Source organism: Natrix helvetica (genome assembly GCF_964273705.1).
Source record: "Natrix helvetica genome assembly, chromosome: 5".
NCBI lineage: Eukaryota > Metazoa > Chordata > Lepidosauria > Squamata > Natricidae > Natrix > Natrix helvetica.
This window is the reverse complement of record NC_138551.1, coordinates 22,680,502-22,708,304: the sequence shown is the minus strand read 5'-3', so window position 1 is coordinate 22,708,304 and position 27,803 is coordinate 22,680,502. Positions and strand designations below refer to the sequence as shown.

The 27,803-nt window shown below is 39.3% G+C and overlaps 1 protein-coding gene across 3 annotated transcripts; it reads right to left on the bottom strand.

The window, feature by feature from the left end:
* On the bottom strand, positions 1-27,755 carry SLITRK3 (SLIT and NTRK like family member 3). Of its 3 annotated transcripts, none has more exons than XM_081955758.1 (3): positions 27,501-27,755; positions 20,042-22,834; positions 1-1,411 (listed from the first exon to the last, which is right to left on the bottom strand). In XM_081955758.1, exons 2-3 carry the CDS (start codon positions 22,812-22,814, stop codon positions 1,329-1,331), a joined length of 2,856 nt encoding a protein of 951 aa, XP_081811884.1. In that variant the 5' UTR covers positions 22,815-22,834; positions 27,501-27,755; the 3' UTR covers positions 1-1,328. The 3 variants fall into 3 exon arrangements, with proteins under 3 accessions (XP_081811884.1, XP_081811885.1, XP_081811883.1); XM_081955759.1 differs by lacking the exon at positions 1-1,411 and adding an exon at positions 17,435-17,860; XM_081955757.1 differs by lacking the exon at positions 1-1,411 and having other exon boundaries at positions 17,435-22,834.
* Between the last annotated feature and the right edge of the window lie 48 nt (positions 27,756-27,803).

The window sequence follows — 27,803 nt, the reverse complement described above, 5'->3', positions numbered from 1 at the left end:
TATTTATTTGGCTTTGTACATATTACCTATTTTCAGCACATTTTCAGCCTATAAAAAGAATAACATCAACAAGGAAATGATCTTTATTTTTCTTGAACATGTCTGCAAAAGTTCACATTAATGCAAGAAAGAGAAGACAACTGTGTATGCAAGTAGAAAAATCATTTTTTGGCAGAAGAGATCTTACCGATTTGTTGCAGATCCTTTTTGCTTAGTGAATCTTTTAACCTTCTTCAAGTTTTGATTCTGGCTTTAAACTTGCCATTAATTTACACAAACCATGAATGGGATATAAATTTGACCTTGTGGATTATCAGAGACTTGGTTTTGCTTTACATTTGTCTAGCAAATAGCAATGAAAATGGCACTCCTATGCCGTAAAAAGAGACAAAAACACTATATTGTTTTACTACATTGTTAACAATGGTCCAGTGTACCGCTCCTGCAAAAACTGGAGATGTGGTTTGGGTAGGGTGATTTAGCCAGGTCAAAGCAAACCATAAACAATTTCACTACAACTCGCATTGGAGAATAGGAGCATTTCCCATAGAACATAACTTTCGAAGAACTCTTGTCAGGAAATTCAGCATAATATCCATTAATAAATTGAAAAAATAATAATAATACCAGACTCATAATTCAGGTTAGAAAAATTGCATCAATGAAATCAGCATTATGAAAATTTTGGAAGAATATAAAGGATTAACGTTGAAAGGACACCAAAGCATCGTGGTAGAAGAATCTGTTGATAGGCTGCTTTCATTAAGAGGATTCTTTTCTTATTCACTACTTCCTTCACTTTGAAGTGCAAGGATGAGTCTCTGATGAAAATTTCAGCCTCCAGGTGGGCTTGTGTTAAAGGAGATCCTTCTGTATCCACACTTAAACTGGGTATGACTAAACGCTGGCTTCACCATTCTCTATTATTTGTAGCCACAGATTAGGAAGGCTATACATTTGTTTGAGCACCAAAGAGGCTTTAGCACCTGCTCTTCAGTTCAGTTTCTACAAGGCAGCTCCACAGCCTAACTACAAAAGCCCAATTTAAAAGAAAAATGAAGCGGAATTGATCACAGGTTGGGATGAAGAATAAAAGTGGATGCTTTTAGTTGATGATTTTAGAGTCCTCCTCTGGAAGATGTATGCCATCTAAATGTATTCATGGATCTTGAAATGATAAGCATTTGTCTAGATGCTTGATAGGTCCAGGATGAAATTGTTGCTTGCATAGCAAAAGAAAATCAGGAAGGAAAAGTGCTTAATTTAACAGCATGTCTTTAGTCCTGTATAAATTCCATCCCAATGATATAGTCAACATCATGTCTTCCCTACTTGCAAAGTGTAAGAAAAACAATCTTTTTCTTCACTTCCTTTGTCATAACAAGTGGCAGCACCAAGGAAACTGTCTGATCTTAAAAGAAAACAAAAAAAAGCTTGTTCAGATATGGTTAATGCTTGGATGGAATTGCAAGGGGAAATAATAGGAGTATAGGATAGATTAGGAATTTAAAGGGGGAAGAAAAAGACCTGGGAGATTTATGGATTGTTGATTGCTGCATGGAAATAACATGCAAATACCAATGAAGTCATTAGGAATATATCTTGACTTGAGGAAGGATTTATGATCACAATTTCTCTTCTCAACAGAGAGGAGTATTTTTCTTCAACAAATAGAGGATATTTTCTAAATATATGTTTTTCGGGTATTGGTTTTTTTTTTCCAGGGGAAGGAAAATGCATATGAAGATAGATATAAATACATAACATTTCCATAAGACAAAACAAAATCTTATTAAAAAGCAGAGATGCCAAAGATTTAGCTATCCTGACATGATGAGATTATAGCAACAGATATTTAATTCAGGACAAAATCTGAATCCCTAATCTGCATGGGGCAGAGGCCTCTTTTAATGACATGAAAAAATTAATAATCAGTTCAAGAGTGCATTTTAGAAAGCTCTTACAAAAGACATGAATGTGAAGGGTTTTTTTTTTTACATTTCTTGGGTATTTCAAAAAGAGAGAAAGGGACTCCTTCCTTCTAAACTGTTCCACAAAGCTCATTGCATGTTTATTTATTTATTAAATTATTTTTAGAAATTCATGGAGATACCTTGACTTTATGTACTTTGTTATTTATTGCACTAGTATTAACTCCTATTTATATCAAATGAAAAATAAAACCTCTAAGTTCAAATTATAAATATTTCATTTTTTCCCTTCTGTGAAAATCTTCCTATATTTGGCGATCTTCAAAGTGCATAGGAAAAGTAACAGAAGTAACTTTATGTTGTATCTTATTTGCTCATCTACCCATAGACAAGCTATGTCCAGAGGTCTAGAGAGCATATTGTTAAAATGTAGAAATAAAATGGCCATTGTCAGATGTACAGTGTATTTGATTGTTTATCTTGGATTATTTAACTTTTGGAATAATATTATGCAAAAGGTTTTGCAAAGATCTGGTTATATCACCATGTTAGGTTACCTTTAAGCTCAACACCTATTGAAAAATAAGCAAGCAAACAACCATACAAAGGGGGGGGGGAGCTCTGCATATCAGATTTAGCAGCTAAAACATTCTCCCCAAAAGTCTTTTTAGGTTCCATAATGCCCCAGAATTTTAATAAACTTTTCTCAATATTTTAAATGGTTTTAACTCTTCTCACATCTACAATCACATCATTAAATAATCAGAGATGGATGACTCAAACTATTGCAAATATACAGTATGACAGCTTTAAATACGTTATGTTCTTCCCTAATTTTGCTTCTTTCTTAGAAAGCATGCAATTCTAAACAGAATTTTATCCTAATGCTTCTTTTTCTTCTTGTTGAGATCTTTATTACAAAAATTGGGTAAGGATGATAAAGGACAATTCATTTATCAAGAAAAGTGTGGACAGGATCCATTTACTTCACAGTTTACAAGATCAAATCTTTGAAATGCTTCATTCAAGAGTTGTATGTGAATGTACAGGTTGTTGGTCCTTTTTAATGACATACTATAAAGAAGAAAGCACAGGACAAAACATTTTCTGTGATGGATATATGATCATGCCAAAGCTGTTTCCTTGCACAGTGCTTTTTTCTCTCCAGTAAAATGGGATTTGGTCTTTCAATACTTTTAATTCATTTGGAAGAATTAAGAAAATGTGAAATGTCAGGAAAAAAAACATGATAGGAAGCTGATAGCTGCTTCCCCGATTTCCTATTAAGTAGAAACAAATCTATTAAAATATATACCATGGTAACTAACTAACATTGCATTGCTACATATTGTGTTGATAGTAGGTGCAACTATTTTCCCAAGGATAATAACAGTTACCCACCTTTAGTTCTATAGATTTTTTGCATTGTCCTTCAGAACAGCCATTATCATTGGAAGGCATCCTTGAATAGCTTAGGTTAACGTACCTTCTCCAATGTTACACTTTTAGAGAGCTTTTAATGAGAGAGTTTTAAACAAATCACACCCACAATTGTATTTGTAGTGATGCAATCTCAATTTGTACTTATGATGGTGCCATGAAAGAACTTTCATTCTTGTATGTATCTGAAACATCAAATAAGCCACACGAAAAGGCTACAACCTCCATACATTCTTAGGGTAATTGACTAACCAATGCCAGAATTAGAAATAAAAATTCTGGATCCTTTCCACAAAGCCATTATTTGATGAACAGAGCTAAGGTCATATGCAGACAGATTTACAGAAATAAATGTGGATTCATATGCTCATAAAGATATATTAGTTAGGCAGATGGATGGATGCTACGTATATTCTTAACCACTTCTGAACCCATACTTTTACACTGTTACAAGTAGATGTATCCTTTCTGTGATTACTACTTGAAATGAAGCAAAATAATTTGCATTACTACATAATAATATTCAGTGGTACCTTGGTACTCATCATTAATTGGTTCTGGGAGGTGCAATGAGTACCAAAAATGAAGAGTAGCAAACATTTTTTTATCCTATAAGGAATAATGTAGTGAGTCACAAGGCAGCCGGTACTGACAACTTGTAGTTTGTGCGTTGAGTACCAAACAATGAGTACCAGGACAAAATTTTCATGTCAAAATGCATTGAGTACCAAATTTGATGAATTTCAAAGCAGTTGAGTACCAAGGTACCAGTGTACAGTTATGGTCCAAATTATGCCAAACTTTCTTATATCCAATATTATATCCTATATTATGCATTTGATTTTAATAAATTGTTCTTTCTCAATACTTGACAAATTATTTGAATTTGTCCTAGTTTTAGCCAACTGCAGATATCTTTATACCACTGAAATCATAGTCACTGGTGACAAAGCTATATATCACACCTCTTTTTGGGTTTCCACAGTAGGAGACATAGTATTACTGTCTGTCCCTCTTCAGCAAATCAGAAACATTGTCCATGTTATTTGTGATACTATTTTCTCAGTCTCACAAGTCTAATACTATAGCAGGACTAGTAATACTAGTGGAATTATTTAAACTCATGTACAGAACTGAAACCTGAGAGGCTTTTTCAAATGAGGAATATGGCAAATAAAGACATCTCTGAAGGACTGGTGTTGTGGGACAGAGAGGGGCCAGGCTATAAGATATCACCCACTTACACTGGCAACTATTTAATTATGTCTCTAAACATTCCCAAGGTACTGAAGTCAAATTTAATCTGGAGTCTCCCAGACCGAGTAGGATGATTTATTACAATAATGCTTATTGCTTTTCTGCTTGGATTTCTGACCTCAGATAGTTTTCTTTATAATCATTATTTCAGTGTTACTGAAGTGATCCCAAATGTGTTTTTCAAAAAGCAACTGGACTTTGTTTTTGTTTTTTCTTGAAGATGTTTTGCTTCTCAGCCAAGAAGCTTCATTCAGAACTGCTTGGATGAGAAGCTAAACAGCTTCAAGGAACATCAAAGTCCAGTTGCCTTTTGAAAAAGTACCTTTGGGACAAACATGACCTGGATGACTTAGAATATCCATAGACTGAGGGGAGATTTCTTAGGCTGAGGAGATATTTCTTAGAATCATAGAATTGAAGGGATATTAGGTCTACTGAAGTTAGCCACCTCATCAGTGCCAGGAATCCACACCATAACAATGGCTATCCAGTTGGTACACAAATCCTGCTTAAACATTCCACCATCTTTGGAAAGGTATTTAACCTCAATCTGCTTTTCTGTAAATTAAAATAATGTTCTGTCTTAAACCTGGGAAGATTAGAAAGACTTTTATTGTTATATTTTATATATGACACATTTTCTGGTACTTGAAAACTGATATTGCATTTTCCTAGATATCTTTTCTTCTTAAGACAAAAACATCTTGGGAAATATGAATGTTTTCTGGGGAAGAGATTAATGCCCCTTAGTTTAAAAGATAGTGTTAACAGTCTTTTCTGAAGAAGCTCTCCCTGGAACCTGCTGTTTCTTATAATTCTCCTCCGATTTCCAAACTCTCCTCCTTTGCAAATGATTGAGAAGGTAGTGGTGAACCAGCTATAGAGACCTTACCTGGAGACCTTTTGGTTACAAAAAAGCATTGATAGATCTAGTTGATGACTTGTATCAGAACCTAGATGAATAAGTATCACTTCTGATAGACTCGTCAGCAGCATGTGCTATCGTTGACCATGGTGTCTTTCTAAATTGTCTGTCATGTTTGGGAATTGGGGCATGCTTTACGACATTTGGACTATTTCAGACTGCATCTGGGGTGAAAATCTACTTACCTTTGCTACCAGTTCGCAAATGTGAACATGCGCAGAGCATCAAAAATGGCCGTAATGACATCGGGGTGGGTGGGCGGAGCCTGCTACTGAGCGCGCCTGCAAAGGTAAGTAGAACAGCAAGGGGGGAGGAAGCCATTGTACCACGTGACCACAATCCTGCTGTCTAGATAATATAAATCACACATCACAGCTGATCGTCGAAAATACTGGTTCGCCCAAACCGTAGCATTTTTTTTTTTTTACTATTGGTTCGGGTGAACCGGTAGCATTTTCTACTGCTGGTTTGGGAGAACCGGTCCAAACTGGTAGCATTTGACCCCTGGACTGTGGTAATATGTAATTAGTGTTTGAGCTGGTGGAAACTCAAATGTAGGGTGTTCCAGGACTCAATAAAGCCCCACCCCCATATTATTTAAAATCTGCTGAGAAAAGGTAATTTGATGGTTCAGGGTGTTCAAATTTTTGGATATTGTGTCTAAAGTTTTAAAGTGGAGATCACTCTCTCCAGTCCTATGTTGAAAGCAAAAAAATTTTAAACAGGAATTCACATTATGTGAAAATGAAAAATTCTTTACACATCTAATTTTTGACTGACCCTTGTGAATAATGCCTCATAACAGACACAAATTATAATTATAAAACTAAATGCACAGGTACAGTATAGGTGGTACCTTGCTCAACAGTAGTAACTGTGAAAGGGATCTTGGAGTCCTAGTGGACAACCATTTAAATATGAGCCAGCAGTGTGCAGCAGCTGCCAAAAAAGCCAACACAGTCCTAGGCTGCATCAACAGAGGGATAGAATCAAGATCACATGAAGTGTTAATCCACTTTATAATGCCTTGGTAAGGCCACACTTGGAATACTGCATTCAGTTTTGGTCACCACAATGTAGAAAAGATGTGGAGACTCTAGAAAGAATGCAGAGATGTTTAGGGGACTGGAGATTAAAACATATGAAGAACGGTTGCAGGAACTGGGTATGTCTAGCTTAAGAGAAAGAAGGACTAGGGGAGACATGATAGCAGTGTTCCAATATCTCAGGGGTTGCCACAAAGAAGAGGGAGTCAAACTATTCTCCAAGGCACCTGAGGGTAGAACAAGAAGCAATGGGTGGAAACTAATCAAGCAGAGAAGCAACTTAGAACTGAGGAGAAATTTCCTGGCAATTATTACAATTAATCAGTGGAACAGCTTGCCTCTAGAAGTTGTGAATGTCCAACACTGGATGTCTTTAAGAAGATGTTGTAAAAGGTCAGAAGCAGGAGAATTATATACTGGAATGGGTAAAATGGATTGATTATATACAGAATAAATATCAGACTAGGAAGTACTATGTAGCCTTTAGGTAAGAAGGTTTAGATTGACAGATGAACAGAGTAAATAACATATGAGATGTTTGGAATTATTAGTGGTGTATAGCGGAAGTCAGGGGGGTGGGTTTGATTGGGAGGTGGGCGAGGGTTAGGGTGAAGGGTGGGGGAATATATATGTATAATTAATTTAGAAGATGGGAGCAATGGGATATTGTTACTTTAAGAGAAATCTATATTATGATTTATATATGCTTAATTAACTTAGAAGATGGGGTTAATGGGCTATTGTTACTTTAAAAGAAACTTGTATTATGATTGTTGGGAGGTGAGGGGGTACAATATCTGAATGAGAAATCTATTTTAAAATGGGGGGAGGGGAGAGGGTACAGTATTTGTAGGTGATCTATATTATATGTTGGGGGGGGTCGGGGGGGGTAAAAAGGGGGAAAATCTGTTTGTATAAAACTTTTTCAATAAAAAGAAGAAGAAGATGTTGGATAGCCATTTGTCTGAAATAGCATAGGGTTTCCTGCCTAGGCAGGGGGTTGGACTAGAAGACCTCCAAGGTCACTTCCAACTCTGCTATTGTATTGTATTGTAATTAACTCGCATCTGCAGTATGGACATATGCAGTATTAATACAGGCATAATTGCTTATAAAAAATAACTACTAAAGTGACTACTGTGCCCTTCCTCATTTCAACAACAACAACAACAACAATAATAATAAATGATACTTAATAATAATTAATAACAATTATAATTGATGAAAACAATAATAATATCATATAACCCAAGCATCAATTCATCAAAGGTTTCTATTTCCACATATGCACATGGTTACATTCCTACTAGTTATACCAAAGAAGCTTACAAAATGTAATATAAGAAAATATAAAGAAAAATATCTGGATAAGGAAAAAAATAAGCCTCATCTAAATTCAGAGATTAAGAATGTGGAATATAGAAAATCCGCAACTGAGAATACATTACTCAGTTATTTATACTTTTCTTTAAATCTGAAACTATAGGTAAATCCAAGAATTAGACAATATTAAAATTACTATCAATAAAGACTGGCTGAATTAATTTTCACTTCCCAATTATCTCTTTTTGAACACTAGAAAACAATATTTTGGAACTTTAACATAATCTTACTGAATAATAGCTTATTAATAGACTATAAAAATAGCCCACTCTCACCACCTTTCTTTTTGAAGCTTCAATGTATGATTTCTGAAAAAAATAAAGCTGTTTTTTCATACTTTGTCCTCTCATAGCAACCCTATCAGTGGGGGGATTTAAAAAAAAATTGCTATTGGTTCTGTGAGTGTGGCTTGGTGGGCGTGGCATGGCATGGCTTGGTGGGCATGGCAGGGGAAGGATACTATAAAAATCTCCATTTCCTCCCCACTCCGGGGGAAGGTTACTACCATTTTCTCCAGATCAGCTGGGATTTGGGAGGCAGAGAATAGATGGGATCTGAGCCAGTCAGAGGTGGTATTTACTGGTTCTCCGAACTACTCAAAATTTCTGCTACCAGAACTGTTGAATACCACCTCTGAACCCTATGATGTAGCATAGGTTACAACTATGCCTTGCATCAGTTTTACTGTTAAGCAAGAATTTGAAGCTTGAGTGTTGCCAGACTGAAAAGATATTACATTTAGATTTTAAAATAACACATACAATCTACAAATTGCCACAAACCCACTCTTGTCTCCAGTATCTTTTATCCTTAGGAACATCCTTAATCATAGCAGGCTTATCTAAACAAGGTTGCACCATCTGGGTCCTTGTATTACATATAGTCCCCAGATATATATATCCCTGTTCAAATCCCAGTAAGGGTATGGCTAGCTGATGAGAGCTAATTAGCTCAAAATAGATCTATACTAGTCTCCCTTTATTTATTTATCAGTACAAATACAACACAAATATAAAAAGGCAACATTAAAAATAAAAATATGGTTTTCTGCCTGCATGGTCTTCTGTGATGAGCCGAAGGACAGAAAGAGGGAGTAGTGACCTTCCTCCCATATTTAGGCATACCAGGGGTTGTAACACAAATACATACCTATTTCCCTGGCTCAACTGATAAGGAGGCGAGCCTGTGGCTTAGTGGCTAAGACTCCTGCCTAAGATATAATACAGCCCAGGTTCAAATCCCAGTAAGGGTATGGCTAGCTGATGACAGCTAATTAGCTCGAAATAGATCTATACTAGTCTCCCTTTATTTATTTTTCAGTACAAATACTATATATATGTGTGTGTGTGTGTGTGTGATAGATAGATAGATAGATAGAGATAGATAGATGAGAGAGAGAGAGAGAGAGAGAGAGAGAGAGAGAGAGAGAGAGAGAGAGAAGCTCAAAAGCTGAATCAAAAATGATCACCAAACAGTATTTTTTTCTGCCCATAGAATTTATATTTTAAATCATCTCAACAATAGTTAATTTTATTTTAATCCAGTCACTTTGATTTATTTTATTTTTTTGGCCTGCTTCTCTTGATTTGTTAGAATGCAGTCTTGACATGCCAAGGGCAAGTGCCACCATAGATAGATGCTTGGAATTGCCAATGAAGATTCTGTATAAACATCCGAGTTGCAATTCTTATAGGTGTTAACCTATGTCATTGTCTGATGGAAATAAGGCGTGCTTGCCTTAAGGAAAAAGGAATGTGTGCATTTTAAACCCTCTTTCCTTCCCCCTGTTCTACTACTTCTAGCCATAAATATACTTATTTAAATCAAGTAAAATATTTTGTCCTCACAACAAACTTAAATGCACTGAAAATGAGGAGCTACACGCTGATTAGGTAGCTTTACTTAGTATCGGTGGTGGATTCCCATCAGTTCAGCCCTGTTTGGTCAAACCAGTAGTGGTCTGGCAGCCTGGGTCGCTGGAACCGGCAGAAACCCAGGCCTGCCATGCCCCAAACTGGTTCTCCTACAGGGCCGCCATCTTGATTTTCAGTTCTGCCCATGCTCAGAACAATTGTTCTGCTACCAGATTAGTTCTGGTTCTCCAGAACTAGTCAGAACCTGCTGAATATCACCTCTGAACCCTATGGTGTAGCATAGGTTACAACTATGTCTTGCATCAGTTTTACAGTTAAGCAAGAATTTGAAGCACAAATTGCACAAACTTAATTTTTTTAATGTTTTGCGCATGCGCAGACCTATTTTTGTGCAAATGCGCACATGTGCACCAAACCAGCAGTAATGGTGGGAGCAACCCATCCCTGGTATATACACAGATATGCAATGAAATGCTTTGGACTTGTGTGCGTATGTTTACAATGCTTCTTTTTTGTTCATTGAAGAAGCTAAACTTTTTTCAGGCTCCTATGTAAACCTGGAAAAAATAATAAAAAATAAAGAATGCTTCTATTTTAAAAGACATAGACCCTCAAATTTTGAGCCTCACCCAAAAGCCTGAAAAAACCCCCAAAGAGAACATTTTAATGAACGGATGAACAATGCTGTGCTTGTACCAGGTCTGAAGCATTTCTGAATCATTTGCAAAGCATGCGTAGTTCTAGTAAAGAAGTCCATCTGATGAAGCATGTCCTATATAAGCTGCAATAATAACCCTCTGAATTCCAAGTCAGTGATTGTCCTTCAAAAATATGCAAGAAAATAAAATACATGATAGAATACATTAGTTGTATGTCTTCGCCTGCTTTTCACCAACCTAGCATCTCCCAATGTGTTTCAGTAGCATCTGTTAACACATCTGGATTTCTAGGCCAGGGGAAAAAAGTAACTCTGAAGGATAAACCAACAGGATGAGAAAATAATTTTAGCCTTCATTTGTTCTGCCAGCAGAAGAGGACCCGCAAATGTTTGTTTTCAAGGTAATATCCTACAAAGATAGGACTACTTCTGCTAATTCTGAGGGCAATTGGATTAAATTTTGTTCCACCTATCTGTGCTAAGAATTTCCTTTCAAATTTTGATTGATTCAGGTGAATGTAAATTAAATGACCTGGCCCTGAGTCGGTGAATCTCATTTGCAGTTTTTCAAATAGAAATGGAAAGAACATCTTTTGGAAGATTAACAGTTAAGTTTCACTGTTACTCATGAAAAAAATATTTGCATAGATGTGATTAGCAATAGCACTTAGACTTATATACCGCTTTACAGTATTTTACAGCCCTCTCTAAGCGGTTTACAGAGTCAGCCTATTGCCCCCAACAATCTGGGTCCTCATTTTACCCACCTCAGAAGGATGGAAGGCTGAGTCAACCTCGAGCCGGTGAGATTTGAAGTGCCAAACTGCTGGCAGCCGGCAGCTGGCAGTCAGTAGAAGTAGCCTGCAGTATTGCATTCTAACCATGCGCCACCGCGGCCACTACTTATTTTTGCAAGATATAATTCCCATTGAATAAAAAATATCCCCAAATTTGGGAACCACACATTCCTATATGAGTTTACAAAGAAGTTCTTCTCTTTATGATAGGTCTCCTTGAATCATAATTGACTGAAGTCTAACACTGAAATTTGAACAAATACTGGAACAAGTCCCAAGAATTACAGAGCAAGATTTTGCAAAAGTAAAAATATTTCACTTTCAGCTTGAAAAGATAGTTAGTCTAATGTTTTAATGTAAGAAGGTAATATTTAAAATAAAATAAAATAAAGTAGTTTAGGCCACTGAGGTGAGAGGAAATCAAGTTTGAACTCCTATTTATGAGAATGAAAAAAAATACCTCTCTCAATAAAACATATAAAATAAAATCAGGGAAAATTACTCAAACAATAATTTGTCAGCTACCAAGAACAACAACAAAAAAGTTTTGTTCACCACATTAGAAAATTCAACATCAACAGAATTTTGATGCTTTAAAAATCATCCGAGGTTATAACACTCATTCAATTGTTACACATCAGTTGTGGAACTGACTACAATATGAACTTCATCCTGTACACCTGATTATTTCCCTGCTACAGCAAACAGCTCTTGTTCATTTGCAGTTTGTAAAGCATTATAGCAAAATCATTGAATTATCACAATGTGCAGCTAATCATTCTCATAGGGAACGTTATATTCTGGAACAGAAAGGAGAAGCAGAATGAATATGAATCTTATTACATACATTGTGACTGTCTATAAAACTCACAACTCCAGCTCATTCTTATATCTAATATTCACGCAGTCCCTTGGAATATCCTAAACTGACTGAAAGAGTGCAGAGAAGAGCAACAAAGATGATTAGGGGACTGGAGACTAAAACATATAAAGAACGGTTGCAGGAACTGGGTATGTTTAGCTTAAGAGAAAGAAGGACTGGGGGAGACATAATAGCAGTGTTCCAATATCTCAGGGGTTTCCACAAAGAAGAGGGAGTCAAACTATTTTCCAAGGCACCCGAGAGTAGAAAAAGAAGCAATGGGTGGAAACTAATCAAGGAGAGAAGCAACTTAGGAGAAATTTCCTGACAGTTAGAACAATTAATCAGTGGAACAGCTTGCCTCCAGAAGTTGTGAATGCCCCAACACTGGAAGTCTTTAAGAAGATGTTGGATAGCCATTTGTCTGAAACAGTATAGAGTTTCCTGCCTAGGCAGGGGGTTGGACTAGAAGACCTCCAAGGTCCCTTCCAACTCCGCTATTGTATTGTATTGTATTGTATTGTATTGAAAAGAGATGGCTAATTTGAATCATATCCCCTAAACAGTATCATATCAAGCAAAATATCAGAAAGCCATATGTCCTTTTCCTACTCAATATGAGCAAATTCAGAGAGAAAACACACCATCACACATACACACAGAGACATACACTTTTCTCCATCAACATAGTCATGTCCAACTATGTCCAAGTCTTTTTTTCTCAGAATTATCTTACCGATCTGTACTGTATTAGCCAAGACATGACTTTCATCCCATATTAAAAATATAATTTACATTTCTGCATATGTAGAAAAATATTGTGGTTTTTTGTAAATAAAAAAAAATGCAATCATCATTATCATCTGCTGCAAAATTTATCGAGTTTGATACCTATGCAGCCTAGATAATAAATAGTCATTCAACTTGCAAAATGTAGGAGCTGGAATCAAAGCACACTTGGAAAGTAACAGGATGGACAAGCTTGTACCCAGAATTGGCACGGACATCCCCTAAGGATGATGTCAATAAAGGTTGAACCGATAAAGGTAGAACAGGATATTGTACTTGCCCTTTCATTCCATGTATCATGTTTTACTAGACAGGCAACTGGATTTTCCTTCCACACTGGAGAAGTCTGGTGGGGCTACACTCTCATCATTTGTAACACTTAGACAGACTTATATATCACTTCACAGTGCTTGACAGCTTTCTGTAAGCGGTTTACAGTGTCAGCATATTACCCCCAACAATCTGGCTCATTTTAGCCACCTCGGAAGGATGGAAGGCTGAGTCAACCTTGAGCCTGGTGAGATTCAAACTGCCAAATTGCAGTCAGCTGGCAGTCAGCAGAAGTACCTGAAGCATTGCACTCTAACCACTGCGCCACCATGGTAAAAACAGCATGCTGCTTTTAGAGGCAAATTCCGGACTACATACTGTAGCACCAATTTCTCTTAGCATCTCCTTCTGCTGCTTCACCTGTTTAAAAGTGAAGTTTAAGTAAGCCACTTAATTGTCTACAGGACTGATAACCATTCAGTCAAATCCTCTGGGCTGGGCTGTTTTTCTGAGCAACCTAAAAACCCTGGAAAAGGGTCTTCCATCCCTTTCTACCGTCCGTGCTTAGCTTTGATGTTGTTCTGTGGTGTCAAAACTCCCAACAAAAGCTAGCACTTATTATGCTTGGCTATAATTCTGAAGGTAAGATACTTTTCTAGCAAATCCATAGGGGTGTTGTTTAGTATTTCGTTTGACTTCAAATTGCACTGCAGCTAGTAGGCAAACAATTCAGCCGTTTTTGTTTGACATCCAACCAGCTGTCACAAGCCATAATATTCCATTACAAAAATGATCCCGAACAGTGGAAATATTAATTAATAATACCTGTTTTACAGCTGCAGAGCAGACATGTTAATACTTAGGGGGGAAAGATTTTGTTCAACTCCAATTGCTCGCATGAAGAGAATCCACACCATTTATTTAGCAAATTAACTGCTAAACCAAGCTCTGATTTTTCAACACTGAGCAGTTCTATGAGAAACTCTTCCATCATGGAGGGAAAAAACCCTGTGTCACCTCTTTCAGCTGTGAATTCATGGAAAATCTCAGGATTTGATCAGATTCCTATTTAAAGTGGTTTATTGTGGGTATATATACATGCTTAATCAGTTAATTACAACTATTCATTTCCTTATAGCAATAGCACTTAAGACTTATATACTGCTTTACAGTGCTTTACAGCCCTCTCTAAGCGGTTTACAGAGTCAGCATATTGCCCCCAACAATCAGGGTCCTCATTGTACCAACCTCGTAAAGGATGGAAGGCTGAGTCAACCTTCAGCCTGGTGAGAATCAAACTGCCAAATTGCAGGCAGGCGGCAGGCAGCAGAAGTAATCTGTACTTCTAGTCCTTCATTCTCACCACTGCGTCACTGCAGCTCTTAGGTATATAAACATGTATATATTTCATAATAAAAGATTTAATTTCATGTATGAAAATCTATGCATGAGACACTTTGGGGGGGGGGCAGAAATTGAATCTGTCCATCAGCTTCCTTGCCGCCCTCCCCCCCAGAAGAACTGAAATCTAGCAATACCATTTAATACAAAAGTATACAGTTCACATATAAAATATCAGGTATAGGCACTAATCCATACTGATGACTCAAAAAAAAAAAACCCACAGAAAAAGAAATCTTCCATCCAAGAGAAAGTAGGACTTTATCCTTGCAGGTACTAGCATTATAACCATCTCACACTTCTTAGCAGTTTTTTTTTCCATCCTTGCCCTTTAAATATTCCATTCTTAAAAGAGATGAGTCTTGGTTGTGTCTTGTCTTTTGTGATTTTAATAGCTGTACGGCTGACAAGGATGCATATATGCCAGGGTTGCTAGGCAGCTGACATTTCTCTACCACCCCCATGTATTATACAGGCCACCCCCTTCTCCTTCTGCTCACTGGTGAAGTTTATTACATATATCCCTAAGAGGACGGAATGAAAAATGTCTTTCAGGAAACTATAATACAGTATTTAGCATCAGCGTTGACAGTGGCAACCATTTGTTTGATGATTGCCCTTAAAAATCTAAGAATTCTGTACCAAAGACTTCATTGAAGTATATTTTCATAACACTTCCCTCCTATGCATATAATGTAATTTCTTTTTCACAATTATTTCAATTAATATTATTGCTACTGCTATCTAACAAAACTGCTAATGGTGATAAATCATCTCCACTAATTACCCATCAGTCAGATTAATAAATGAAAACAGTCACTGATGGGATGACCCACTTTAGAGAAATGAACAGCTATAGTTCTGCCCATTAGCCACTCAACCCAGTATAATATTATCTCAATTAACAGTTATATTATATACAGCAGCATGATATATCTGTGTCTTCGGACCCTTTGAATATGATAGACTTTAGTGGATACTTAATAAGCAACAGAATTATTTATGCAAGGAAACAAACAAAATTCAGACTCCGTGTTCTTCTGTCTTTCAAAAGCATTCTTTTGAATAGAAAAATCAGCCTTACATATTTGTTCTTGCTTAATATTATTTCAATATTTAAGTTCAAAACTGTTTTCTATTTAAGTCTTTGTGATTGACAATATAAACAAAAGAAAAATATTATTTATAACCATTTATCTTTACTAGATGCTCATGTGATGTTATATTTCCAAGACATAATTAGCAGCTCATCATGTTTTAAAGATTTTATAAAATCAAACCTTATCCATGAATGCAGCAGAAAGAAAGAAAGAAAGAAAGAAAGAAAGAAAGAAAGAAAGAAAGAAAGAAAAGAAAAGAAAAGAAAGAAAAGGGGTCATAACTGTCTATAGAAAGTATCTTGGCTGAGATGGGTGGCTATAAAAATTGAATAAAATTTTCATTATTTTATATATATGCATGCTTTCTGATAATTAAAAAAAAAAAGTCTTGTTGACCACCCAGCCCAACAGAAGAAACAAATGAGCTTCATGAAGTGATAATGCTGTAAACCCAAAACTGCAATGACACCTCTATGCTAAAAAATGCACTTGAAATTTTCTAATTTCAGAAACTCCACATTAGAAATAATGAGCAGCAAATACTTTAGAAAACTCTGATGTATTGGATTCACAACGAGGGATCATTAAGATAAAAAAAAGCTTTTTGTACATCTCAAACTTAAGACAACTATAGTAACAATTATTATGCTGAATCTTGATATACTTTTGCACTACAATCATATTCAAAGTTAGTTCTACCCAGAGTGAATCTATTATTACCTGTGAATGCCTCCCCTCTTAATCTAACTTCCTATTACTAGATTTTGAGCAGTAGCCTAATACAACCAAATCCCCCAGTTTCTTTCTTCCTATGTGGAATAGAGCTGTTTTCTATACTATGGAATATGGTAATAATCATAATCATGTAGTGTAGGGAGGACTGTATCCACTTTACACATGAAAACTCCCAGTAGTAAAAAAAATAAAAAAGTAGGGGAAAAGCCAATGACTCAATCCAGTTAAGACCACAAGCCTGAGTAAATTCTAGAAAGCTGCTGCAATTCAGAACATAGATCGACCAGTGGCATACATGTTCCTGGGCCTAAAGTATACTTAACCAAAATCATAGTAATCTAAACTACACATTTTATGACTTTAGTTTTGTACACAAGTTTACTTCTGTTCAATATGCCCATGATTAATAGCACAAAGATATCACAAAGCAAAAACTGGGCTTTTGTTACTGCCTTGCTAATTGTACATCACAGGTTAATTATTGCAAATAAGATCCAGTAAATAAATAACAGCGTTGTACTGTTCTCAATTCCACTCTCTGGGTGGAAGAGCCTAAATTTAATTCCTATTATTCTTAAGTGGGATACATTTCATATAATCCCCGGGTAGGCGAATGAATATAAAGACAAAATTCAACAGTAAAATCTTCAAGTTAGGTCAACTGGCTTAGTTTCCAGAGCTTTGATTTTTACCTGGTTTTAGAACAGGAGATACGGTAAGGTTCCTATTCTAGTTTGTTTTAGCGTTATTATTTTTAAGGATTAGCAACCATATGAAGGAACATATATTTTTACACCCAAGATTGCAATTTATGCACTGATTCCTGAACTAAATTAGAACAAACAAATCATGGATCTAGAGTGTGAGAGGCAGATAGATTTTCCCCATCCCTCCCCACCCCATTTTACAATAGAGACACTTTAAATTCCCTGGATAACATTTTAGTAAGACAAATAAATTGCTTTTATGACTTATTTTATTTTTTAAATACATTTCCCCTCTCTTCATGAGTGTGTGTCTGTGTGTCGTCTGTGTTATATAAATATAAAAACCATTGCTTGAAATCGTCAGAAACAAGGTACCACCATTATATGGGTACATACTAAAGGAGGTACTTTCCACAGTTTCCCATTAGTTTGCTTTTTTTAAATCTTCATGTAAGGCATTAGTGACGTCTGGTGAATTACATTCAACGTGATGATTTTCTATTAAGGGCAGATTCGGGACTCCAAATGATTAGGCTGGGTGCACACCATTCAAAAGTAGCCTCCTGGTCTCCGGGTGTCATTTCTGGAACTCGGGTGCCATCTACTGGCCATACGGGATGGATAATACCTTTTTCTCCACCAAGGAAATCTTTTCCTTCGGATTTTTTTCAGTGTCAACTCAGTTCTATAAGAAACAAGATACCAGCTAGATACCTTGGAAAGGAAATAAATGAAACAAGCAAACTTTTTTTTTTTTTTGCTTCTTTTCATACTAGTCAAAAATGGTTTGGGGGAAAAGAAAAAGACTCTACGAAGTTAATTTGGCAATATAGCAATTCTAAAGTAAAAGAAAAGAGATATTAAAAAAAATTATCTATAGCAAACACAACAAGACCACTTCATTATCTCAGCCCACTGATCTATGATTTCAGGAAAAGCAACATGCCCACAGTGTTTTAAAAAAATGCCGAAATTTATGCCTCCCATCCTAAAAATAATATATATTCAATATATTTTTAAAAATTAAACTTGGGGGGGAGGGGTTTGAAATCAAATCAAGTGACTTTTCCTTGCAGCAGAAGATAAATAATGGTACTGATAATTTCAAAGAATGAAATAAATCTATTGCATATTTTTACGTAGGAAGAAACTCATTCCGATAAAAGCATAACAAATTGAAATGGAGGAAAACAGAAGGAGCAGAAGGGAAGAGGGAAGAGAGAGAAAAAGTTTGAAAATCAGATTTTAAAAATCCAAAATAGCATTTTTGATAGAAAAAAATTGCAGAAATTGTTATTTTTGTTATATTCGATTAACATCACAATAGATTGTACTGGTATTAATAAAAACAACATGGACTTAACGGGAAGCAAGGGTTTGAACAGGGTATAGCTCAAGTTTTTTTTTTTAAATTCAAGCTTTTGTATCTTCTAATATATATCTATTTTTTTCAAAATGTTTTATTAGGAAAGCTATACCAGACGCATCACTGTACAATGATTAAACATTATCTTTACAATTGATATTTACTTGAAAGTACAGAATAAATATATGCACATTTGTATTTGTGTCTGTATGTGAGAGTGTGTGTGTGAGAGCAAGGAAGAGAAAAAAGAAAAAAAACATTAAAAGTGTTTCTTCTAAGAAATATCTGTGATTGGTATCCAGTGAGTTTTATTTTTCCCCCACCTTTACACTTATTATGATGGAGTCTTAATTAGAAGTGTGGCTGATATTGAATAGAAAAGTAATAAACTTTTTCAAAAAATAATAATAATGGAACTGACCTTTTCTTCCCCACAGGAATGCCACAAGAGAGACGGAGAGCTGAAAAGCTTGGCTTAAAATAATAATTTTAGGCCAGCAATGTCTCTCATCTCCCTTACACAACATTTATTGTGGAAAATGGAGGGAGAGTGGGCACCTTGCAATAATGGCGAAGGAAGCTGGTCGAAAGGAGGTTGGAAGTAGAAAGTTAAAACTGAGATTGGGGACTTGTGTGTGCGTGTAGGTGAAAAAGGAGAGAAGAGAGTGAAAAACATTAACAGAGGACAACTCCACCCTTCCCAAAAGCAGTTTCCAGTCATGCAGCTAAGTGCATTTTTGTTGTTATTCACCCCACTTTTGTATTCTTTTAAATAAATGTACAGAATCTGTGCCATGATAAAAGGGGGGGGGGAGCTGAAGATGAGTCCACCTCCCATTGTTCAACGTAAAAAATAGAATGGAAAGGTTTGTGTTTCTATAGTATTTTGCTTCTTAAAAGAAAGAGTGCAGGCGCAAGAGAGAGAGAGAGAGAGAGAAAGAGAGAGAGAGACAGAGAGAGGAGGAAGAGGAGGAGGAAAAAGAGGGGAGGATAGTACACACAGAATTGTACTTTGTCAGGATCAAGACAAAGTTCCCCCATGATGCTAATTAATAATAATATTCTTATATCTTAGACAACATGGCACAGTCAAAGTCTCAGGTTTTTGTTTTTCAATATAAAAAAATAATGATTGATTAACATCTGCTGGCAAAAGTCTGCAAAGGCACTTTTATCGATTAATGATCATCTGAGTTAGGCCCTTCCTCCAAGCCAACAACTGGCAGGGGGAAAGCACACAGCTGTATCTTCTAGTATCAGCATGCGGTGGTCAGGGGAGGAAAGGGGAAAGGAACGGATGTGATGTGAGGGTGCTCTGGGGCTGGGGAGGGAGTGGGAGATGCTGGAATTTGGCTGTAAAAGCTAGACGTTTTTTTTTTTCTCAAAACCTATAAGTGGTCTTCTCCAGGACTTCGAGGTAATCCGGCTTGGTTTGGAGTTTGGCCCTTAACTCGAGGTATTCACTTTGGGGGGGTTGATGATGTTCTGGGAAGCCCTTACCAGCTGAGAAGAGAAGAGTTTCTTTCAGTCTGGCGTCCTGTTGTAGGTCTGGATATTGCATGCCAGGGGGGTGCACGTGCAGTTCCTTTAATTTGGGCACTGTGCCATATAGGCAGTCCACAAAGCCCACTGAGCATGGAGGGACCAATGGGGGCCTCTCCCTATTGTCTAGAACGGCACCAGTAGGAGGGAAGAGTACTACCCCACCATTCTTCTCATGGTGGAAGACAGGCGGCACCAGGGCTAGCTCCCCCAAGAGAGGAATCCCCACACCAATTCCTCCTCCAGATGGCTGAGGATGTGGGTGATGGTTGGTTGTCACTATGGTGTTGAGCTGCGAGCTGGACACTGCCAGATTCCATTCCTTCTCCTTCTCCAGCAAGGTCCTATAGCAGCTACTGTTCCCACTCTCCTTAGTGGGGTCAACAAACTGTTCCCCGACACAGGTACTACCTCCATTGCCACCTCCTAGAAGTATGTCCCCAGGTGGCCCAGATTCTCCTGCTATAACTTCATCTTCTTCGCGCGGCTTGTAGATGGGATTGTTGCACATCTGGGTTACCGGATGCGGGATGTAATCATAAACATGGCCCATAGGCGGTGCCTTCTCTGGGGATGCAGTCATTCCACCACCTCCTCCACCGCCTGCCTCCTCAAAGAGGTGATGACATTGCATCTGGATGCCCGTTAAGTCAAGGGCTTCCTGCCGCTGTTTGTTCCGGAAAGGAAGCTTCTTGCGCCGTCGGCGTAAGACAAAGGCAAACAAGCCTGCAGCAATGAATACTGCAGAGAAAAACAGCACAAGTAGACTAAGGATGAGCACAGAGAGTGGTACTGGCCCTCCTCCAGCTGGGAATAGCTCATAGGGTGAGGGACTGGTAGGACTTGGGTGACCTGATGGTGGTGGAGCTGGCGAGGCAGTGGCAACATGTAACATTTCTGGACACAGCACCTCCAACTCCACAGAGCGGACATCTCTATTAGTAAGGTTCTCTGGGCTGGCACAAAGGACATCCCCCACCACAATGACAGAACTGATCGTCTCGATCCACTGCTTGAGAGGCACCAGATCACACATGCAATCCCAAGGATTGAGCTTCAGGTCAATCTGGACAATGGCGTTAAGGTGCTCCAACACACCAGCCACAGGCAGGTACAGGAATTTGTTGTTCCGCAGGTTGAGTCTGGCCAGGGATGTGCCAGCAAAGGCATCAGTAGGCAGGGTCCTCAGGAGATTGTCGTTGAGGAAGAGTAGCTTCAGGTTAGGCATGAGACTGAAGGCGGCAGGTTGGATCTCCCTGATCTGATTGTACTCAAAGTACAGATAATGCAAGCACTGCAGGCCTCTGAACATGCCTGGGGTCAATCTCTCAATGTCATTGCCATTCAAGTATAGGCTTTTCAGATTAGGCAAGTTAATAAAAGCCCCGTCCTGCACATATGAGATCCGATTGTTCCCAAGATGCAGAAGATCCAAGGAAGAAAAATTCCAGAAATCTGAACGGTAAATTTTTTGTATCAAATTCCCACTCAGGTAGAGTTTCTTGGCATTGATGGGCCTGGGTAAGAGCTCAGAAATATTGTGGAACCCTCTCTCTTTGCAGTTGACAGTTAGGCCCAAATCATTGATGTGCAAACTACAAGAGCAGCCGGTAGGACATATGATGGGTATAGGTGGCCTGGTCTGGTATGCAGCGATCGGAGGCTGGTTGGGTGCAGGGTACAGGCCTCGAGGTGTAGGCGGCGGTTTGGGAGCCCTGGGCTGTTTTGTTGGTTTGGGCTGCTTAATGGAAGTTTTATATTCAACAGAGGAAGCAGTGAAATGGAAGGAGGACAACATGGAAGAAGGTTTAGTAGGCCAAGCATTTTCCTTGCTTGAGGGTAACTGAGGGACACCAACGCTGACAAGTTCTGAGTCAGACAACATGGGGCAGAGTTTGTTTCTTTTGATCTCCCTCAAGTCCTTGCCATGGAAGTGAAAGGGGGTCTCACATGTAATGTCTCCCACCAGGGCAGTATACGGAATACGCTCCAGCCAGCTCTTCAGCTGAACTATTTCACAAGTACAATTCCAAGGGTTCTCTTCCAACTGAATCTCCATCAAGCTCCTACCAATGTGGTCCAGCATCCCTCGATAGGAAAGTACTTTCAATCTATTCCCACGCAAGTCCAAGTGAGTCAGAGATACCGACTTAAACAAATTGGTCGGAAGCATGGGAATTAGGTTGTCGTTTAAGATCAGGACCCGGAGTTTACTCAGGTTTCGGAATGCCCCACTTTCAATTCGCTTAATAACATTGTAATCTGCCTGCAGATATTCCAGGCTCTCTAATCCCAGGAAAGTATCATTCCGGAAAACGTCTAGTTTATTCTCATGCAGGTACAGTCGCTTCAGGATTTTGAGCCCATTAAAGGCCCCCGTCTGGATGTCTTGCAGTGCGTTGTTGCCAAGGTTAATAGAAACAGCATTGTTCAAGTGGAGAAAACTGTTTGTGTATAATCTTCTCATGGAATTTCTCTGCAGGTAAAGTTTGAAAGGTCTTGACCATGATTCCGTTATCTGGCTAATATTTATAAATCCCTTGTTGTCGCAGTGTATATGAAAAAGGCTTTCTTTGACTTCACAGTAACAAGGATCGAAGCAAGCTTCCTCAATTTCCTCTGAATCCTCAATCAAAGGAATGGGGGTAGTCCAGGCTACTGCGATTGTGCTTAGAAGGGTAATCCACAGCATCCTTCTCTGACGGGGTGGATCTGCCATCGAAGGCTTCATGGTTTGGATGGATTACGAGACTGTAAGGAGAATCAACAACACAAAGGGATTACAATCGATCAGCATTTCCTTTAAAAAATATATTTTAAAGCAATCGGACCGTGGGGGGTGGGGGGTGGAGAGGGAAGAGAAGGAATGTGTTGCTATCTTCATCACAAAAGGGAAAACAACAACCTCCTAGCAGCCCGATTCATATTTACTTACTTTTCTTACTCAAGTGATACCCAAACATTTAATCAGGCAGTGTGGCCTTCTTCCCTCCCCCAGCCTGCCCACTCTTTATCTAATGTTGTTTAGTACATAACACCATAATGAAGGAGAAAATGAAGGCTATAAAGGCCTGTGCTGCAAATGATCTAGAAACATTATTTTCACCCAAAAAAACGAGGCAATGTTCAGGAAGCAGATGATGTGCACAAGCTCAGCTTCATATTTGCATTAATTAGAAATGAAAAGATGCGTCTGAACAGAGATTTAATTTTTTTACCCCCTTTTCATCTGGATACTCAATTAAGGGTACAGGTTATCACCATAAGCAATAAGCAAACACACACTTAACTTTCAAGGGATGGGATCCCACCAGGGGAATATCCAATTTTACCCGACACCACAACAGACATTGCTGAAGAAAACGAGGACAAACAACTTTCCGATACCTCTGAATCCTAAAGAAATGCTTGCGACTGGAATTAGAAACTAAACACTGTACATAGCAGCAATGCCAGAGTCAAAACAAAAAGGAAAAAATTAAGCCTCTGCTCTTCCCAGCGCCCGAAACCAAATTAACACAACTGGGATATAGTACCAGATATTATTATTTTTTTAAAAAAAGCATATTCCATATTAATCATTTCAGCTGATGAAAGCATTTAGAGATGATTAATCTTTGGAAAAGAACCTGCTGTGCCATCTACAGATCCAAGTTGAAGGCTGAGCAATGAAAAGGCTGATAGGGAGATTGCCTGGCTGTACATTGAAGGGGGGAGGGGGTGATACTTTGAATGATGATGCCTTGTACCCAGAAGTCTACCCAGGGGTGATCCAGCAAGGGGGAAAGGAAGAATGGAGGAAGACTGAAACTTGGGAGGAGATAAAAGACTTTTCTATCAACCACAAGCAAAATAGCCATTCCTTTCTAGTAAAAGCCACCCCACCACCACACACATACAAGAAATCAACTTAAAAGACACTTACCAGAACACAATGACCTACACAGGTTTCTCAGCTTGTCTTTGTTTCCTGGATTCCTTCTTCCACTCACCCACCCCTCCATTCCAATACAGAAGAATAGACCACTGTTAAAAACTAGGCATCCTGACAAAGGTTGGGGAGGGGGGGCTTCACCGCCCTCCATCTACTGCCCATTCAAAGGTTTGCCAAGAGTCCTGGCATTTTGTTGGGCTGCCCTCTCCGGCAAAGGAGAGATGGATTCTCTCTCGCTCCCTCCATGCAGGAGAAGACACTTCCATTCCCTCCTCCCGATTAATTAAAAAAAAAAAAGGGGGGGGAACCTTCATGGTAAAAGGTCATCTTTAGGAAGAAAAACTGGGAGGGGAGGAGTTAGTGGGATTCACGTTAGGGAAGAAAGCAAAGGATCCATTTGGAAAGGAAGGGAATTGGGGAGCCCAGTAGGAAGAGAATATACGAATAGGGATGGGGAGGGGGGAGGAAAGAGATATCTCAGTTCAGCGTTTTCATTTCACTCTTTGCCTAGACAAGCAAGCACAGCGGCATATGGGTGTATATTATTATTTTCTCTTCTATGTTTTTTTTAAAAGATGTTTGATCCAGGCACACATGGGGGGAAGGGGGAGGAAGAGAGAAAAGAAGAGAGAGGGAGATCCAGGAAAAAAAAAAGCAGCATCTACTTACCAGGGCTTGAAGGAAGAGAGATTTTAGCACATATGGAGAGCAGAAAAAAAGAGGGAGGAGAAAAAAAATACCATGGAAAATCTTACTTTAGCAAAATAAAGGAGGGGAAAATGACACATAGGCAAAGAATGTCCTTAGCTCTTTTTTTTTTAAGTTGCAAAAATAATTAAATAAAGATTTTGCTGGTTTCTCGTCCTCTCTGCTCTGATTCTATACTCTAGCTTGGGAGCTGAAGCAAAAGGGAAGAGGTGGGGGGGGTGAGCAAGCACAGATGAGACGTGGTAGGAATGCAATGAGCTTCTTCAGGATGCAGAGATACTGCTTGGCACAGTCAATGGAGCAGGGAGGAGAAGGGGGCTGCTGCAGGCTTCCCAGCTTCTGCTGTAGCTAAAGCTGCCTGGGCTGGGTAGCACCGGCTCATTCTTTGGGGAAAGAAACAGAAGGTGGGGGTGGGAGACGGACTGAGGAAGGGAAGCAGAGCTTCTCCCCTACGCTCTGGATGCCTCTATGAACCTTATTGCCTCCGGATCGGTTTTCCCTACCATGTACTGGAGCTTCAGGAAGACGTACTTGGCACCCAATCGGGAGCACGCATCTGGGAAGCCCAGCCTGACTGTACAGGGTTTGCCCCCTTCCTCTGTAAAGAGGAGGGCTGGGATGAAGAATCTATCTATCATCTATCTATCTATCTATCTATCTATCTATCTATCTATCTATCTATCTATCTATCTATCTATCATCTATCTACTATCTATCTATCATCATCTATCTATCTATCTATCTATCTATCTATCTATCTATCTATCTATCTATCTATCTATCTATCTATCTATCTATCATCTATCTATCGTATCTAGCTAGGAAGAGGTCAGAAGTGGGGGAACTCTGAGATGATGGGGGAGGCTGGAACTGAAATGCCAGAATGGATTTGAGCTGGAGGTGGTCCCTGCCCTCATTTCCCCTGAAAAATAATCTCGATGAGGGGGATGTTGAATAGGGAAGCCCCCAGGGCTCTCAAACATTCAGATTCTACCAAATTCTTGAGAGCAGCAGACCTTAAGGCAAGATATGGAACTATCTTACATCCAGGCAGGAACAATTCTTAGATTCTCTGCAGTTCTCCATCAAACCTAAATCTGTCCCAGGAGGAGAAAATATAAAAGCAGCTTTGTGTCTGTTGGTGCGTGTCTAGATATGTGTGTCTAAACAAGGACCTTTTCTCTTGCCTTACTTTTTCCTATTCTTCTCATCCTCTCTCCCCCCTTCCACCCATTGCACTAGAAAGACTCTGCTCTCCCTTCCAATAGGCTATTAAAAAAAATAACAACCCTCTCTAGAAGCAAGGGTTGTGTGACAAGGGACCTCTTTCTCTCTTTCTGGCCAAAAGGAAACAATGGACAAATTTAAGGGCTGCTGCCCATCCTCTCATCAAGGTATCTTGCCTCCCCCTTTCTCCCCTTGTAAATGATTCTTCCCTGAAATCTACCCCCAAGGATAGCCTGCCTGGTAGAAGGAAAGCAAAGGGAAAGCTCTAGTCTAAGCAAAATTTATGTCTGGATGCAAGAAGATGACAACAAAGACAAGGAGCCTGGAAGGTAAAAGAACATCCAACCTGCATAGAAAATAGGGGGCCGAGGGATTAAAAGGAACAATGGAGGTGGAAAATTGTGGTTAGAGCATCTAAAAGAAGGTTTGCTGATATAAGAATATCCTCTGACCAATACAGCAAATGGAGTTGATGTTCAATCTGTTTTTTTAAAACCCAGGATCACTTCGATCCTCAAGTTCTGTGAAAGCTGAGGTTGTATTAGTCCATTCCGTGGCTTCCAAAGCTGCTCACCTTCCTGCCCTGTCTAAAATTCTTCCCAGGTGGAAACCACAAACTTCATAATATTCGCTGATGGCTCTCGTAAATGGACATTGTTTAGAGCAAATAGAGATAGCATTGTTTATCCATGGGTTTCAATCAGGGAGGAAGGGGCCTTGTCAGCAAAATCCAGTTGCAGCCTACAAAATGGATTTGGTTTGCTTTCTGTGTTGCCCCTTGAAGCGGGATAGAGGGAGGGGGGACGGTGAGGTTGGCAGGTGGCAGTGTCATTGGATCCCTTGGGAAACCTCCCCTCCCCCCCACAACTCTATCTCTGCTCTCCTTACCATACTCAAAGACCTGGGGTTGTTAACAACCATTGAAGGGTAGGTTGAGTGAGGGGTTCAAAATCAGCCAGGCTTGCAAGGAATGAGAGAACTATTCTCCTAGGAGGCCCCACAAGGGTTACCCCCGATGTGAGCGTGTCCCACCCCTCACACTTTAAATAGCTCCATAGGCAGTGGCAGCAACAGCCCACCTTGTTACCAAGTCCTCTGGCACCATGGAAGTGCTCCTTAGTTGCAGGAGGGGAAGGGGGGGGGAAGCAGCGTGGTCCTTTATTGCTTTTAATGCAATCGACAGAAACCGCGGGTTTAAAAGGCAGGGATTTCTGCGATTTCTTGGAGAGCTGGGGAAAAGGCGATGGATGGGGGTGGGGAAGGACCTTAAGAAATGAAATGGAGGAAAATTAGCCGGAGGCAGTACATGACCACAGCTCTTTCCCCGCACGAACAGGTCTGAGGAAATCCTTCTTTGCAATACCACCAGAGCAAAAAGAAAGAAAGAAAGGCGTACCTGTATCCCATTTTACCCGCGCGCTCTTTCCCAGGCATGCACAGATACAAACAATCGCCCGTGGCCAAAAAAAGAATAAGCTGCAATCGAGCTTCAGTCGGTCGCCAGATCTACGGACAAACAAAGAGCAAAGAAGGAAGGGCACCGAATACCTAAGGTGATGCGCGCTGGATGCGCCGTCCGGAGATCGGTGGGTCTCCCCCGGTGGCGCGGCTTCGCGGACGGAAGGACGGTCGCGTTTTCCTCCTCTTCTTCAGGAATCGGCTTGGCAACTTCCATCCTGGGCCGAAGCGCAACCTGGGCAACTTCAGTCCTGCTGGCCCGCCGCCGCCGCCGCCTTCATACGCCCCCCCCGCCCCCAGCCAAGCGCGCCCGGTCCCTGCTTGTAATCCGTCCCCGCGCGAGCTCCTTTTCCCGCCCCCCCACTCCCCCTCGCAAGTTGGCCCGAGGCGAGA

Excerpts from the sequence above, each read along its gene's own strand:
- SLITRK3 (XM_081955757.1), bottom strand. The coding sequence starts at position 22,814 with ATGAAGCCTTCGATGGCAGATCCACCCCGTCAGAGAAGGATGCTGTGG.